The sequence below is a fragment of the Phocoena phocoena genome, chromosome 11 (genome assembly GCF_963924675.1).
Source record: "Phocoena phocoena chromosome 11, mPhoPho1.1, whole genome shotgun sequence".
In the NCBI taxonomy this organism is placed as follows: Eukaryota; Metazoa; Chordata; class Mammalia; order Artiodactyla; family Phocoenidae; genus Phocoena; species Phocoena phocoena.
In genome coordinates this window covers 77933331-77952251 of record NC_089229.1, presented here as the reverse complement: position 1 = coordinate 77952251, position 18921 = coordinate 77933331, and the positions used below count along the sequence as shown (strand labels likewise).

The following is an 18921-nucleotide window of genomic DNA, read 5'->3' as shown; positions in this document are numbered from 1 at the left end:
AAATGTCACATTATCAATGGAAATAATGACAGAATGCCTCCAGGAGTTACAAAAATGTCTTTTGACCTTTTTAAGAGTTTAAAACAATCAGAAGCATTGCAAGGCTAAGTAGTAATGAGTTGCTTTTATGAGAGTATAAATCACTAAGTTAAAATAAATGGTAAAATGTGTTAAAAATTAAGCTTATCACTCAAAAGGTGACAACTATTCTGAATAAAAGCAAATAATAATACAGACTATAAAATCTTGCTGAGAATCATAAAGCATACAATCAAGAAAAATAAATAAAGCTGTTACTGATGTCTGAAAATTCCTTTTTTCCATTATGCAACTATCTAAAATTCTTCCATTAATAAATTCAGTTAGTCTTCCAGCTAAGGTATGAACATCAGAGGGGTAGGTAAGTCATTTTCTTATTAAAGAGTGTGACTTGTGAAAATGTAATTGCTGTGTGAAGGCAAGGAATAAAACAAATTATTTAATGATGTGAAAAAACTCCTGCCAGGCCCAGATCAAAAGCCAAGCAGAGCAGTGCAACCGAACTGTGTACTACACCGAACATGAGAAGGATCTGCATTAGGTTCAGATGCAGCACAAGGAAAAATGACTTCCCAGGTGACATATTAGTAATAGACAACAAAGAATGCCTTGGGAAGACTGCACAAGGGCCTCTGATTTTCAGGTAGCCACTGAATAAAAAGATGCATCTCCAATGGCTATTTTGTTCCAATACCCAGCACTGAGTGGAATGGAGAAATCTGGTAATGACAGTAACAGGTTTTAAGAACAACAATAAAAGAAAATGAATCTTTTCTTGTATCTTGCTTATTCCGGTAAACTTTCAAATACCCTTAAAAACATCTATCATATTTCTATAGTTTGGAGGTTTAGGTGATAACTCCAATGTTCATTTGTACATAAGTCAGTGATATTTGTACTGTTCTCTTTCTCTTGATAAACATTCATTTTTTGAACTAGATAGAGCAGTTTTATGTTAGGATTCTGCCTTTATATGATATTTGAACATATCTACTTCCAAATTCCAAAATACGCTTAAACATTAAACACCTGCAAGTATGTTACTACTCTTAGCTCTTAGGTCAAGAATTTAAACCTCTGTTACCTGACTGTAAATTGAAATATACGGAATCAAAAAAAAAAAAAAAAAAAAAAAGCACTCGGGCTTCCCTGGTGGCACAGTGGTTGAGAGTCCGCCTGCTGATGCAGGGGACGTGGGTTCGTGCCCCAGTCCTCCAGGAAGATCCCACATGCCGCGGAGCGGCTGGGCCCTTGAGCCACGGCCACTGAGCCTGCGCGTCCGGAGCCTGTGCTCCGCAACGGGAGAGGCCACAACAGGGAGAGGCCCGCGTACCGCAAAAAAAAAAAAAAAATGCAGTCAACTGGGTTACGTTTTTTCAAGACTGGTTATTCCTACAAAATGGAAACAAGAGGCCTTATTGTGCTCCTGACTTTGAGCTGTGACGATTTCTTGATGATGGTGATGGTGACAAGGACTACAAAAACAGCTGTCAGGTACTCAGTGTTTCCCACATGCCAGCCACTGTGCTGAGTGTCCAGTGTGACTTACCATGGTTCAACCTCACAATAACTATGGTGCGAGAACAGGGCTGAACAAGGTGAGCTCACACGGGTCAGGCGCACAGCCTGGCCTGACTCAGGTCCATGCTAACCACCCCACTCTGCAGCCTCCCCTCGTCCCAGCCTCGGGACTCTGGATCTGGAACTTGGGGCAGTACTCCTCCACACCTGGGCTGCCTCTTACATGGAGGGGCCTGGCTCCCACCTGAAGTTGGTGGTCATGCATTTAAAGTAGACTACCAAATGAAATTAGAGTGACAGAACATAAATCACAATTTGTATCATGTATGGCAAAGCAGTGATGTAAAAGTATGTGGGAAGAGGCAGTAGCAATGGATCTTTAAATGTGTTCCATTTTAAAATAAGGTGCAAATTCAACTTCTCCATTTTCCAGTATCACATCTGATGAAGTGGTAAGCTCATTTTCCAACTTTCATCAGAAAAATGACGTAAACAGAAATCTCAGCTTTAGCCCATGGCCAAAATTGACTACAGGTACTGCCTTGGAAAACTGTGACCTGGTAGCAGGACATTATCACCACTGGTAAAAGTGGCAGGTCGAGAAGCCAGCTGAGGGCAGTAAGCAGAGCCTGGATCAACTAGGCTGGCCAAATTTGAGACAGAGAGACATCCCAGACAATGGCTCCTCCCAAAGCACTGGTGGTCACAGACAGATGGACCATGGCAAGACATCACAGGGCCTCTTCTATCAGTGATTACAGGGGTTCCAAAGCAGGACAAACAGGATGGGTTGTAAATGAGCTGGAAAAATTGGACCTTCTAATAGTATGAGAGAATTCTCATGAATTGAGGACAAAGGATGGAGAACATGAAGCTTCCAGAGAATGGAAACTGAAAAGAAAAATGTAGGCCAGAAGAAAAGAAAAGAAAAAAAAAAAAAAAAAAAAAAAACCCATTAATATTGGCACAAAGCCATTAACCATTAAATGCCATCTTCATTCCTCAAGTTCAATTTTATCTTACCATTTGGTGTACTACAACACGATGCTTATTTTACCGGGTTTCATAATGGCTATTCTGGAATTTAAAAGAGTTATTCCACAGTGATCTATGTGACACAATAATACCATAACGTACTATTTGGATAAGCTAAATGCAAAGTAATTTCCAGAAATCTGAAAGCTTGTTCAGTTCAACCGTATGAATCTATGGCAGTACAATGTTCTACAGCAGGGGTCAGCTAATTTATGCGACACTGGTGGAGTTGAATAGTGACAGACTGTATGACAAAACCTCAAATATTTTCTATCTGGTTCTTTGCCAAAAGAAAGAGAAAAGTTTGCCATCTCCTGGTCTGCCCTATTGTATTATGCTTATTCTCATAAGCTCCTTCTGTGCCAAGTGCTTTTGGGAATGAGGTAAGAATGTCAATGAGAAAATAATCACTTTCCCATCTCTCCTCCTGTTGAGTTGTGTGGGCGTTTTAATGAAAGAGAGATCTAAGGCTGACGGTCTCCATTTGTCCATCTGTCTGCTCTTTCACTGAGTGTGTTGCTGGAGGCTGTGATACACACTAGCGTGGAGGCTAATTAAGAGCATGGCTGGGAACAGGCATGAAGGGAGATCTCAGAGAAGAACACAGCCACCTCCCGAAGGAGAAGATGCAGCCTCTCCATTTCCACCAAGTTGTCACTGGTGGTCACCTCCACTGGTCAGGCTGCACATTCATCCCTATGCAGACCTGAGAATTTGACTTGTTTTCCAGGGTCCAGAGACGTAGCCGATGATTGGTGCTGGTTTCTAGGGAATGATGTAGAAGACTGTGAATGGGAAATCTGGGGCAAAGCTGTGACCTCTACTGAAAATGAAAACAAAAAAAACAAACAAAACCAACCCTTAAAGCCTCATACCTGGGGGAGCGGACCTCCACTGCTTAATGTCTGTTCTCAAAAGACATCTCATTGTTGAGGTCATTATTGGGAAAGCTGGGTATCATTAACTTTCCTCTCTTTTCCTCACGTTTTACTTTTTTACAAGCATGCCCCTTATTATAAAAGATATAAAAAACAATCTTAACATCTCAAGATACCTTGTGAGAATGTAATAAAGAATCAATGACAAATAAATTACTCTTAAATATAACTTAGTGGTGCTTCCTCTGTAACACAGGAAATCGCATTAAAGGACATGGGAAAAGGGCAAGTATAAAGAGTAGGACCAACGGTATTAACTCCTGTAAACAATCCAAATTAATCCAAACTTTCCTGACATGCCTGACATATGTCACTATTTTAGTGCAAGTCAATCTGATGATGCACAGTCTGTAAGAAAAACCCAAGTACACTTTCAGCCTATTGCTCTCTTGGTCTATAAACATTCACTATTCACAGAAGAGAATGGAATAACCAGCCTCCATGGCTTAAGTGCTCTTTATCTCTACTGTACATACATTCCAACAGAGAGATTATCCTCATCACAACGAGTGAGAGCAAATTAGTTCACTTTAAAATTCATTGTTAAAAAAAATTCAATCCAATAATGAGTTTCTAGATTGTTCTCTACATCATTTAATATAAGCTCAAATGTATTCCTCGTGAATAAAGGGTGTGAATAGAAGGAGGTGATGGAGAGGCACAGAATAAGACAAATTTCACATTTAAATTCTCAAAGATGCAAGTGAGCTCTTTTATGATAAATAATAAACTACTCCCTGAGGTCTTAAATTTCTTATGCCATGAAAATAGGACAAATTAGAAACAATCTTTAAATTAATTCTGTGATTATTTTTAGAGAAAGAAAACCCTCAGATCCTGAGCCCTAGTTCTCCCACTCAACCCTGGACAAAAGCTTGTCAAAATTCAGACATCTGCTCTCCGAGCTGCTTACCTAGAGGGACACTCCAACTGGCTGTGGAAGTGGCCTAGAAGGGTCTGGTTTATAATGGTGTGTAACTTAACTTACTTGTATAAAAGAGAGAATTTGTTTTTGTTTTCAATAAGTGTAAAAATGTACAAGGACAAATGTTCAAAGCAGGCCTGCAGAGGGTGGGTCTCGGGGTGTGGTTGGGAATTGGGAAATAACTGCTGTTTTATTTCTTACATGTGGTAGTTTGTTGCTTTGTAAAGTCAAAATATTTTCCAGAAAAATTCAATTAAGTGTAAATACAATTGTTTCAGGGTAGATTATATCCCCCTCCTCCAGTGCCCTGGCTGATAACAAGGTAGGATGAAAGAAGTGAGTTTGGTAAATTGGAGGAGAAACAAAGATTGTAAACATATATATTGCCCCAAAGTTATGCCCTCCCCAAAGCTGGTTAATATTAGCAAAAGAAAGATTTGTATGTATTATAGATGCCTCATGGACCCCAAGGCTGCCCTTTTCCTTCAACCCTCACCTCTTATCTTCCACAAACACATATACAGAAACATCTAAATTCTTTACAGAGGACCTGAATTCTTTCCCCATCTCATTCCCCTCCATGGCCAGACCTTATCAACAAGAAAATCAGACAAAACCATCCAACAGTTAACAGAGCCAGAGACCCTGTGGAAAAAGCATGGCAGGTAAAAAGAAAGTAGGCAGAGGCTTAAAAGACCTAGGCTTGATCCTGTGCACACACGTGTGCACACACACACACACCCTCCATCATCTCCTGGACATCATTTCATCTGGCCCTACCCTTGACCCCTCTGCTGCAGCTGTGTCAGCTTCCCTGCTGTTCTGTGAACACTCCACTACTTTCCTGCCTCAGGGTCTTTGCACTTGCTTTCCTTCTACTTGAAATACCCCTCCCCCAACAGCCAAATGGCTCATTCCTTCACTTCCTTTATATCTCTGCTCAATGTCATAATATCTGTGAGGCCAGCCCTGACCTCCTCCCAGCCCTTATCAACACCTGGCATGTAACGACAAATTTTAAGTGTTTAACTGTAAGCTCCATGTAGGCAAGACCTTCATTTTGTTCCCTGCTGTAATCCTGGCAACAAGTAGACACTCAATCAACATTAAGAGAATTAAAGAGGAAGAAGTAGTGAGGCTAAAAAGAACATACTCTCCCCTGACTATAAGCCAGGGTGGCCTTTGTATGATCGAGAATCCATCAAAGGTGAAATAAAAGAAATATTTTCCATGATTCCCTGGACTCAATGTTTATGCATGTTTATCCAATCATTTTTCCCCCTGGTAATGTATCAAATGGACTCACTATCTCAAAATTTAAGGAAATAGCCAGGGATCATAAAGTAATTTCAATCCAACACATTGATGCAGTACACACATCATTTAGAAATATTCTAGGTGGACAGAGCTGTGTTTATTTTGCTGACATTATTGTAAACATTTCATCCACTGTTCGTTTTTAGCACGGAAAAATGTCCACAAAGCAAGACCTCTATTTTCATAAAATCTTAATTCTACTGTGTATTGTCTTGGAGTCAGAGCCCTTAGGATCCTGTTCTTAGTAACTAATCACCACACAGAATAACCAAGATTATCTCCGCTTCAAGAGCTTACGAATTAGCAGGAGAATCTGATTTTTAAGACCTTCCAATGTGTAAGTAGATCAAGAACAAAGAGGCAAGGCCACGTAAACACGAGCTAGATGCCAAACCTCTGCCTCCAAACTCTGAAAGAAGAAAATGTAGAAAGTGCAAGTAGCCTCCAAGAATTGCCAGAGGCTTTAGTTAATGTTTGCAAAGAATTTTCAAGATGAAAACCACCACAGAAGAGCTAAATCTTACTATCACCACAGCTGGAATGCTTTGCCAATGTTTTTCCTGATGCAGTAAAGTGATTTTGGAACAAATTCCATGAAAGAAAAGAATTAACAGCCTTCCAACGAGGAAGTTTCCATTCATTTATCATGTTACCACAGACACTCTGGGGATGGCCAAGGTCCGCCAACGTGCAGGGGTTTACTGCCAGCATGAAGGTCCAACTTTAACATAACCCGACCAAGGTGACAGCCTGTGAGGACTCACCACGCCCTTTAGTTAGCTGGGAGAGTGTCAAGAAAACCCCTTCCTGACATACCAGTCCAGCACTCTACCACATTTGCTCTTGCAGATCAATACCAGTATAGCAGGCACGTCAAACCACACTGAAAGGCTAATAAAACAAACCTCACATTGACTCCCAAACATTTCACATCAGTATTGAGCACAGTCTTTTTTTAGGCTTTAAATACAGTTCACTTAAGCAAAAGGTTCTGCATACCAAAATCGAAAAAGAGTTTCTAACTTTTTATGATCTTATTCATTTAGATAATGTATATTGAGTGGCAAACAATAAAATTTAGATAATAAATATTGGATGTGACAAACTCTTGATGTTAGAAATATGGCATTGAACAAAACAGAAAATAATCTCTGTCCTCGTGGGGTTTATGCTCTAGTTGGAGGAAATAGACATTACATAAAGTAACAAAATTATATAGCATTTTAGAAACTGGAAGTATAGTTAAGAAAAAGTTAAGTGAAAGGGAGGTAAGATGTGGAGCAGAGGGTATGTGATTGTATTTTAAATAGGGTAGTTATGGTAGCCCTTACAGAGAAGATGAAATCTGTGTTCATATAAAAATTAAGTCAAAATGGATCAATAACCTAACCATCAGAGATAAAACTGTAAAACTCTTAGAAGAAAACTGAGTGGGAAATCTTTATGACCTCGAATGTGACGATGGATTCTTAGATTTGACACCAAAAGCAATGAATAACAAAAGAAAACAATGAATTAGACTTCATTAAAAACTTTTTTGCATTAAAGGACATTATCAAGAATGTGAAATGACAATTTAAAGAATGGGAGAAAATATTTCCAAATCACCTATCTGTTGGGAATTTAATATCCTGAACTCTTACAATTCAACAACAAAAAGACAACCCAATTAAAAAAAAATGACCAGAGGGGCTTCCCTGGTGGCGCAGTGGTTAAGAATCCACCTGCCAATGCAGGGGACACGGGTTCGAGCCCTGATCCGGGAAGATCCCACATGCCATGGAGCATCTAAGCCCACGAACCACACTACTGAGCCAATGTGCCACAACTACTGAAGCCCGTGCGCCTAGAGCCTGTGCTCCACAACAAGAGAAGCCCCCGCAGTGAGAAGCCTGCGTACCACAACGAAGAGTAGCTCTCACTTGCCACAGCTAGAGGAAGCCCACGTGCAGCAACAAAGACCCAATGCAGCCAAAAATAAATGAATAAATAAATTTATAAAAACAAACAAATGACCAAAGGACCTGAACAGACATTTCTCCAAAGAAAATACACAGATGGCCAAAAGGCACATGAAAAGATGTTCATCACTGATCATTAAGGAAATGCACATCAAAACCACAGTGAGATACTTCTTCATGCCCACCAGAACAGCTTTAAATATAATAATACAAAATAACAAACATTGGCAAAGATGTAGAGAAATAGGAACCCCTGTACATTCCTGGTGGAAAAATAAAAGGGTGCATCCACTGTGAAAAACAGTTCCTCAAAAAGTTAAACAGAATTACCATATGACCCAGCAATTTCGCTCCTAGGTATATACCCAAGAGAAATGAAAAAGTATGTCCAACACAGAAACTTGTACACCAATGTGTATAGTAGCATTGTTCGTACTAGCCAAAAGGTGGAAACAGCCGTAATGTCTTATCAACAGATGAATGCATAAACCAACTGTGGTATATATCCAATGAAATATTATTCAGTCAAAAAAGGAACAGAGTATTGATATACAGTACAACTTTGGATGAACTTCAAAACTACTATGCAAAGTAAAAGAAGTCAGACACAAAAGGTCACATATTGTATTACTGTAATTATTGTATAATTTACTTTATATCCAGAATAGGCAAATCCATAGAGACAGAAAGCAGACCAGAGGTTACCAGGGGATGGGGTAGGGAGAGTTGGGAGTCATTACTTAATGGGTATGGGGTGTTTTTAATGAAATTATGAAAGAGCTCTGAAATAGAACAGGTAAGTAAACAACATTGTGAACACACTAGTGCCACTAAATTGTACACTTTGGAATGGTTAATTGTATGTTATGCAAATTTCACCTCAAGTAAAAAAACAAAAAAATTTTTCATCAGATTTACAGGATCACATATTGTGTTTTATATTCTACTTTAAGTTCTGTACTCATTCTAGCCTTTAATCTATTTGTAACATTTTAATCTTTTTTTAAAACACACCTTTATTGAGATACCATTCACATACAATAGAATTCACCCATTTTATGTGTATATTCTGATGAGTTTTGGTAAATGTACATATAATCCAGCAACTAAAACCACAATCAAATTTTAGACAACATTTCACACCCCCAAAAGTTCCTTCAAGTCTTTTTTACAGTCAATTCCCAATCCCAGGTTTTCTGTCATTAAAATTCTGCCTTTTCTAGCCGTATAAACTTCTAGAAAAGGCCGAATTATAATGACAGACATTTCATATGAATGGAATTATGCAGTATTTGATCTTAAATGCCTGGTTTCTTTCACTTGGTAAGTATTTGAGGTTAATTTTTGTTGTTTTATGTATCAGTAAATTATTTGTTCCTTTAAATTTTTCAATAATTTACCACATTAAGTTTATCCATTTCCAAGGTGAGGTCACTAGATGATCTCTATTTTTCAACTAGTATAAATAAAGCTGCTATGAATATTTACTTGTAAGACTCTTGTATGGATATAAGTTTCCATCTCTCTTCAGTAGATACTGAGAAGCAGAATTGCTTATTTTTATGTTTAACTTCTTCCAAAACTGCTGAATTTTTCCAAAGTGGCTGACCCATTTTTCATTCTCACCAGTCATGTATGAGGCTTCCAGTTGCTCCACATTCTTAGCCAACACTTACTATTGTGAACCTTTTTAATCACAGTCATTCTATAGAGTGTATAGTGGTTCTTTTTTGTGGTTTTGAGTTTCCCTAATGACGCTGAGCATCTTTTCATGTACTTATTACCCTTTGTATATCTTCTTTTGTGAAGTGTCTGTTTGAATCTTTTGTCCATTTTTAATGAGTTGTCTTCTACTTATTGAATTTTAAGAGTTCTTTAAATATCCTAGATACAAGTCCTTTGTAGGTATACGTTTTGCAAATATTTTCTCCCAATTTGTAGCTTGCCATTTGATTTAATTAACATTATCTTTTGAAGAACAGAGTTTTTAATCCTGATGATGTCCAGTTTATCATCATTTTCTTTCATAATTTGCACTTTATGTATCCTAAGAAATCTTTGCTTAACACAAGTTCACAAAGATTTTCTATTTCCTTTTAGAATTTTTGGTGTTATTTAACTCTTTTGTTTAGGACTATGATCCACTTAGAAATACTTTCTAAGGGTATAGTATGAGTTAAGTATTAATGTTCTCATTTTTCCCTTACAGATAATTCGTTATTTCAGTATCTTATATTTCCCCATTGAATTACATTGGTAACTTTGTTACAAATCAGTTAACCTTGTAAATGTGAGTTTATCTTTGGAATGTGAATTCTATTCCATTTTCTACTGACTATTTTTTCCTGACTTTGGGTCACCTATTTCTTTACATGTCCAGTAATCTAATTAAAAACCCGGCATTGTGTGTCATACACTATAGTGACTCTCTATTCTTTTTTTTTTTTTTCTTTTGCGGTACGCGGGCCTCTCAATGCTGTGGCCTCTCCCGTTGCGGAGCACAGGCTCCGGACGTACAGGCTCAGCGGCCACGGCTCACGGGCCCAGCCGCTCCGTGGCATGTGGGATCTTCCCGGACCGGGGCACAAACCCGCATCCCCTGCATCGGCAGGTGGACTCTCAACCACTGCGCCACCAGGGAAGCCCTCTCTATTCTATTTTGGTCTTCTGAAATTTGATGGTTTCCTGTTTTAATATATGATAAACTTGCCTGAATTCAAACTGAAAAATCTCTTTTTATGTAGAGAGCTGAAATTTTTGCTCAGTGGGGTTTTATTTGTTTCTTTCTTTCTTTTGCCTGGATCTCTGGGGAATCTCTCTTGTTCTTGCATAGCTTTGTGATCAGCCAATGATTTCAACAGAGGTTATATACAGACAACTAAAGCCAGTGAAACTTCCACCCTCTGCCGCCCAACCTGCATTTGTGTTGAAGAATTCATTCAAATTTGCAGCAAATAAGTTAAGTCTCCCCAGGCTTTCAGTTTTGCTCGCGCTTTCTAGGATGTCCCACGTGCACATGTTGTTTTCTCATTCATCCGTGAATGCACGGAGAGTGTTATTATCTCAGCCCTTCTACAGCTCTCTTGCTTCCAAAATCTACCCCTTAAATTGCTAGCTGATCTGCTACTCTCCCAAACCAAATCAGCCACCTCCAGCCAGTAAACCTGTGAGGTTTTTTTGTTTGTTTGTTTTTGGTTTTGTTTTTTTGCGGTATGCGGGCCTCTCACTGTTGTGGCCTCTCCCGTTGCGGAGCACAGGTGCCAGATGGGCAGGCTCAACGGCCATGGCTCACGGGCCTAGCCGCTACGCGGCATGTGGGATCTTCCCAGACCGGGGCACGAACCCGTGTCAGCTGCATCGGCAGGCGGACTCTCAACCACTGCGCCACCAGGGAAGCCCAACCTGTGAGTTTTTAACACTAGATCTGGGGGGATGGGAATATTCTCAGGCAAGAAGCATCTTACACAAGGCAGTAGCAGTTTTTAATAAGTAAATATTTTCAAGTTCTTTGCTGTCTTTGATCATTTTTGAAATGGTTACATTTAATAATTTTTTCCACGTTCCAATATTTTTCCAAGTTCCCAATATTAAAACTTTTAATAAAATTTTGTACTATTATCTTTTTTTTGAAGTGAGAATCACCCAGCCAGCTCAGGCAGGCATTTATTAGTTTAAGCAGAATCTTAACCATATTTAAGCACTCATGAACATGTTATCATTATCTCATTTATCATTACATGAAATCAAACGAATTGGGTCAAAAATGAGTCAACCACTGCAAGAAAAAAATTTCTCATTTGCAAACATTGTAAACTTGGTCTATTAACCCCGATAAGATCTTTAAAATATATATTACCTTTCTGGAAAAATTTTAAATACACAAGGTTTTTTAGATGAATGAGTAAATTCAATTTAGACCCACACCCCCTTGCAAAAAAAAAAAAAAAGTTACTGAGTATAGAGTATCTCTCTTGAAATGTAGAATTCATTTGAATCTTAAGAAAATTACCTTGACGGCTGCTAAACAATGAAGGCTCAGTAAGGCCATCACAACTGCCAGAAGGATGGTGGCTAAGTTCCGCGTGTCCCATATGGTCTCTACCAGAGGAATACTGCCCACCTGCCAGTCATAGCACAGGGTAACAGGTGCAAGCAGAAGCCACACGTTGAAGGCCAAGAGGTAGGAATAGGTAAGGAATCTACAAAGAGAAGAAGAGTCACTGAAACATAACTCAAGATCCATGACATTTTGCAAACATTCATTCACCATGTTTCTATTAAATAGCACTTCTAGGGCTTCCCTGGTGGCGCAGTGGTTGAGAGTCCGCCTGCCGATGCAGGGGACATGGGTTCGTGCCCCGGTCCGGGAAGATCCCACATGCCATGGAGCGGCTGGGCCCGTGAGCCGTGGCCACTGAGCCTGCGCGTCCGGAGCCTGTGCTCCGCAACGGGAGAGGCCACGACAGTGAGAGGCCCGTGTACCACAAAAAAAAAAAAAAAAAAAAAAATAGCACTTCTATACTATCAATGTTATAGAAAAGACAAGGTAAGATGGAAAGTCATTCATTCATTTAGTCATTAAGTTGATCATTTTGGAATCTATTTAATAGCTGCTAGTCACTGTGGTAAGTGCTGGCCTTTCAATGATGAATAAGACAGAGTTTCCATGACCTATATTTAAAAATTATCATAAATAAATACATAACAACTGAGATAAATGGTATAGATGAAAGCATATGACATGAAATGCTGCCCTGTTGGGTACTATTCCCTGGGTAAGAGACATTTGACCTGTCCCTTTTTAATAGTGCTCCAAATAGTGCAGTAGATATGAAAATATTAACTATTTTATAATAGATTGATCCATTTGGAACTATTTCAAAAAAATAAAAATATCTGTGGTAAGGAGATAAAGTCTCTTACAAATTGAGAGGCTAGCCTTTAAGAGGAGGGAAGTTAACAGCTGTCCTTGATAATAAGAATAGCCAGGTGGACCTAGGGAAGGAAATTTATGAATGGGGATGTTACTCCTGTTTCCCAGCTGTGTCTAGGCACTAAGGCATTCTAACTGACCCCCTTCCTTTCAGTGTAGAGGAAACTAAATTTACTTAAATTTGTTCAGTAAACACAAATTCTTTAACTTGTGTTCTAGACCCTTGAAAACTGTAGAACTTTCAGCATATAACAAACTCCATCCAAACCTCTGCACTAGGGGATGGCCAAACTCTAGTATGGCTTTTAGCAGCATAAGGCCATGTTCCTGGGATGACTCCAGCCCCTCCACTAAAATGCTTGCCTGAGAAAGATCATCATTGCCAGGAGAATTTACCTTTTTCTAGCTAATCCCTGACAAAAAGGCCCCTGACCTCCCTTTCTTAGAGCACTTACTACAAAGGACTTACAGTTGGGAATATGTATCTCTTACAACTCAGAACTGTCTTTCTCAAGGACCTGAGAGTCATTCCTTTAAAATGTAATCATCAGAGGAAGGGGCCTGTCTCCCAGACTGTGGGAGGACAGAATCCTAACTCTGATAACTGCCAGCCAGCAGACACAGCCTAAATGCACTTAGACGATCAATCCTTTGTAATTTCTTACTTCTCTGACTCTGCCGAGCCCCCTTTTCCGCCCCTCCCATTCTCTCTTTAAAATACCCAGTCAACCCTGCGCAAATCAGAATGGAGCTCAGCTCTTTCCTGAACTGTCAGTAGTTACTGAATAAAGTGTGTTCTTATTGCTTTAACTAATGTCCGGCTGTGTTTATCTTTGACACTCTACATGGGACTAAACCAGAGAAATAGATAAATCCCTTGCCCTCAAGGAATGTAAAATCCAATAGTGAAAATAAGATACACAGAATTAAAGAGGCAGAAGGAGATGAGTGCCATGAGGGTTCAGAATGTGAAAAGAAGAGCTCTCTCATCACCAGATCCTTTTGGAGGAAACCTTGGATGCGCAAATAAGTTGAATCAGATAATTTCTAGGCTACTTTCCAATGTTAAGAGTCAATTCACCCTGAATTCCTCTCAGTAAGTAGCTCTGGTTTAGAACACCCCTCCCAGCCCTTTCCAGTTTATCTCCTTCCCTTTCCTCCTCTTCCTCCAAGGTTGGCAGTGGAAAAATCATTAGCAATGATCAGGAAAGGCTCAGTGATGGGGATTACTCACTGCCTCTGCTCTCAAACCCCAACAGAGAAATGGGTCAGATATTTCAATGGTGTTTCTCAACACTCCCCTCCCTGTTGTTATTTTAAATAAAATATGAATGTACAGATAGTGCAGTATATACTGAAAGTTTGATGAAGTCCAAGCTTTGTTATTTATCAAAGATAAAAACAAAAAAGCCACCTTAGCCCTTTTAGGTTTGGGCCTGTGAAACTGCCTCGTTAGAATGCCAACTCCACAGAATGGTGACTGGGTCACTTAGGGCTTCTTCTTTTCCCAGAGCTTCTAAGCTCCTGCTATATACTTCTTAGCTCAGTAAAGATTCTTCATGACTTGACTTTAAAGGAGAATGTTCAGCCACCAAACTTAGCAGGAGAGTCACACACAGCTATGTCACTCGGTTACATCCCAACTCTTAGGAATTACTTTAAAAAATAGTATCTCTCCTTCTTGCTATAATAGATCTAGGCAATGAGCATAAATGGCTGCTGAAATTATTAGGTGAAAAGCTGATGGGGTATTTTATAATGGATGGATCAGGCTAAATCAGGTGCCTAGAACTTACTAATCAATTTTAACATCACAGAAAGGGAGACGAATTCCTGATGGATATACACAAAAAGCTGATGGGCTGCTTTTTTATTTGAAGCAGTCTTGTCAAATAAAAAAGAAAATTAAACTTGAATCTAACCAAGCACTTTATCACCAGTTTACATCAAATACAGAAAACACCAGAACATGTTAAATAATACCACAGGGAGGCAATACACTAAATCCAGAATGTTACGAATTCCACGGAAAAAATGACGGCAGTTTCTTCAACAAATACATTGCAATGGGAGGGGAAAGAAAGGGGAGAGGGCACCTATAAATTAAGAGACTTAAGAGACATATCAAACAAAGTGCAGGTTTTGCTTAGCTGCTAATTCAAACAAACTGCTATTAAAAATAACTGCTTATGAGACAGAAAAAATGAAACGCTGATTGGATATATGATAATAGAGAATCACTGTTAATTTCTAAAGCATGATAACAGTATTGTGGTTCTAAGTCTTTAAGGGTCCTTGTATTTCAGAAATACATACGAAAATATACCCATTTGAAATGAGATTATGTCTGGGATTTGCTTCAAAACGATGGATTGAAGCGACGCGGAAGAACCGGGTGGGAGTATGAATGAAACAAGATTGGCCATGAACTATGACTGGGAAAACTGGATAAAGGGTAGGTGGGGATTCTTTATGCCGTTTTCTCCACTCCTGTACATATTTAATATTTTTCATGATAAAACAATTTTTAAGTAGTGATAAAGGCAACAGAATTGCAACAGGAATGCTTTCTTAAGTCTGGCTGCAGCTTGACCATGGAATAGCTGCAAACACCATGCAGAAACTTTTAATGTTCAGTTCACATTTTGAACTTGCCCTGCAAGTTGTCTTCATTCAGTCTCTTATATTTTCTAGACTTGCAATACCATACTGACAAAAAACAAATATCAAGAATAACATTTTTTAAAAGTTACAGTCTCAACGTAGTTACTTACATATTTTTTAAAATGCTCAGTTGTGACTTTTTACACAGATTATAAGCAAAATAGGTCAAAAAAGAAAAGTAAACCACAGAACTAAAACTTCACCTTCCTATAACACTAGAAAGGTCAAAACTATTAACTTAACCCAACACTATTAACTTAACTAACCCTCCTTTATTTTTGTTGAGGTATAGGTGATTTATAATATTATACTAGTTTCAGGTGTACAACATAGTGATTTAAAATTTTTATAGATTATGCTCCATTTAAAGTTATTATAAAATATCGGCTATATTCCCTCTGCTGTACAATGTATCCTCGTAGCTTATTTATACATAGTAGTTTGTACCTCTTAATTCCTCACCCCTAAATTGCCCCACCCCCTTCCCTTTTCATAACCTTTAGTTTGTTCTGTATGTGAGTCTGTTTTGTTATACTCGTTTGTTTGTTTTATTTTTTAGATTTCACATATAAGTGATGATACACAGTATTTGTCTTTCTCTGTCTGACTTATTTCACTAAGCATAATACCCTCCAGGTCCATCTAAGTTGTCGCAAATGGCAAAATTTTCTTCTTTTTTATGAGACTGAGTAATATTCCATTGTATGTATATACCACAGAATCTTTATCCATTCACCTGTTGATGGACACTTAGGTTGCTTCCATATCTTGTATTGTAAATACTATTACTATGAACACTGGGGTGCATGTATCTTCTCAACGTAGTGTTTTTTGGGTTTTTTTGTGATATATACCCAGGAGTGGAATTGCCCTTTTTAATATATATATATTATCTCCATTAGCTCAGAAATATACACCTACCTTTTGTGCATATGAACTCAGATAAATGTTGCAAGTAAACTCCTTAAATACTATTTGAGATACTGAAACAGCATTGGAAAATTTTTGCAAATTTAAGCACAAAGAAGCCACTTGGAATCACCCCAAAAGCTAATTACATTTGAGGGGGCTAGTTGAGCTAGCTGTAATCAGCAACTGATGTATTTCTTTTTAACTCATTGACTATGAATTACATTTCAAATTAGTCACCTTGCTTATTTCTGCAAAAATTTCAGAAATAAAACAATCTTTGAATATCTCTGTCCCACTGGGTTTTCTTTTTTAAAGCAGGGGCAAAAATAAAATGAATTATTTACCAATTTTCTACCATGAATTCTGCTAACAGGAGGAAAGCCACTAGAATATCTGGCAACAAAATGGAATATACAGCACAAAAAGCCAGGAATTCAGCTTAAACAACTCAGTGATGTATTTTCATTCATAATCCAGGAATGAATGAAGAGGTTTCAGCATGAAATACATGAAAGGGAAAATGAGGTCGGTGGGGAACTGGCATCAAAGGGCACCTAATCAAACTGTGGCCCTTTTTTTTAATAACATCTTTTTTGAAGTATAATTGCTTTACAATGTTGTGTTAGTTTCTGATGTACAACAAAGTGAATCAGCTATATGTATACATATACCCCCATATCCCCTCCCTCTTGAGACTCCCTCCCACCCCTCTAGGTGGTCACAAAGCCCAGAGCTGATCTCCCTGTGCTATGCGGCTGCTTCCCAATAGCTATCTATTTGGTAGTGTATATATGTCAATGCCACTCTCCTACTTCGTCCCAGCCTCCTCTTCCCACCCTGTGTCCTCAAGTTCATTCTCTACGTATGTGTTTTTATTCCTGCCCTGCCACTAGGTTCATCAGTATCAGTTTTCTAGATTCCATATATATGCATTAGCATAAGGTATTTGTTTTCCTCTTTCTGACTTACTTCACTCTGTATGACAGACTCTAGGTCCATCCACCTCACTACAAATAACTCAGTTTCGTTCCTTTTTATGGCTGAGTAATATTCCATTGTATATATGTGCCACATCTTCTTTATCCATTCATCTGTCGATGGACATTTAGGTTGCTTCCATATCCTGGCTATTGTAAATAGTGTGGCACTCTTTAAATCTAAATCTTTTTTTTTTTTTTTTTGCGGTACGCGGGCTTCTCACTGTTGTGGCCTCTCCCATTGTGGAGCACAGGCTCTGGATGCGCAGGCTCAGTGGCCATGGCTCACGGGCCCAGCCGCTCCGCGGCATGTGGGATCTTCCCGGACCGGGGTACGAACCCATGTCCCTTGCATCGGCAGGCGCACTCTCAACCGCTGCGCCACCAGGGAAGCCCTAAATCTTCATTTTTATCAAGAAAAAAATTAGAGTGCTTTAACTGCTAAAATATACATAAATTCTGTTGTCTTTGAAAAAAACTTTTTGGCTAAGAAATAACATGAGCCTAACATAAAGATGCCTATGACAGGTACATATGAAAAAACCATGCACTGCAAGCAGAAACATGCAGCTCTTGCTTGTTTTATATAGAAATGTTTCTGCTCAAAGGATCCTTCTTTCTCTTTCATCTACAAAATCCTCCACCATTTCATAAATATGGGACACTGGGTCCACTGTATACACACTGCATCCTCTTGGGAGGGGCACTGGCTAACACTGTCAAAATAGCAAAGGTACCTCCAGAGTGGAGCACCCCACCTTACCCTGACTCTACCTCTGTCTACTGGGTTTTGGTGATCTGTCCTGCCCCTCCCTAGGCTGTCCCTTATTTTCATCCTCACAACTCCTGTATTCCATTGATGCTTCAAAAGGATCTCCATGGGCTTCCCTGGTGGCACAGTGGTTGAGAGTCCGCCTGCCAATGCAGGGGACACGGGTTCGTGCCCCGGTCCCGGAGGATCCCACATGCCACGGAGCGGCTGGGCCCATAAGCCATGGCCGCTGAGCCTGCGTGTCCGGAGCCCGTGCTCCACAATGGGAGAGGCCACAACAGTGAGAAGCCCGCGTACTGCAAAAAGGAAAATAAAAAGGATCTCCATAGTTTCACTGTATCCCAGCAATAATGATAGGCCTTTGTAGGCATAACCTGCTTATTGTCATCATCAGCATCTTCTCCTTATAACCTTCCCTGGGACTAGCCAAAGAAAGCCATTTACTGAACTAAGTTCTCAATGAACAGGAGACCCTAACATGAACTCAATAAATGTTGAATACTTACTCTGTGCACTTTTATAGGTGCTGAAGGGTAATCAGAGCTAGCCCTCATCTTCCACAAGGACATTTTCACAGCATCGGTGGTGAGAAGACATGCACATATTACATGGTTGGGTAATAGTGAAATATAGACACCAAATTTCAATGGAGTTCTAAGAAGTGACAGATTAATGAAAAACAGAGGATTAAGAAATGCCCTCCCAGAATCTATGCAGAATTTAAATAGGTGGAAAGATGGCAGATTGAGAATCCAGGCAGGACCCCCAAACAAAAATGGCTTCAAATTGTAAACAAACATAACACTTTCTGAGGACAGTTAAAAATATGGGTAAATTAGAGTACAGGATTAAAAATGTATAATATACAAGTGATACGATGACTCCTGCTAAAATGTCTAAAATGAAAAATATTATGTCAAATGTTGG

At 39.1% G+C, this 18921-nt stretch overlaps 1 protein-coding gene across 1 annotated transcript in view; it reads right to left on the bottom strand.

The window, feature by feature from the left end:
- The window catches only part of TMTC1 (transmembrane O-mannosyltransferase targeting cadherins 1), a 260082-nt gene that overhangs the window by 106240 nt on the left and 134921 nt on the right, over positions 1-18921 (bottom strand). Inside the window, exon 8 of the mRNA XM_065887047.1 lies at positions 11746-11935. Coding sequence (XP_065743119.1) covers positions 11746-11935 — 190 coding nt within the window. The remainder of the gene's footprint in view (positions 1-11745; positions 11936-18921) is intronic.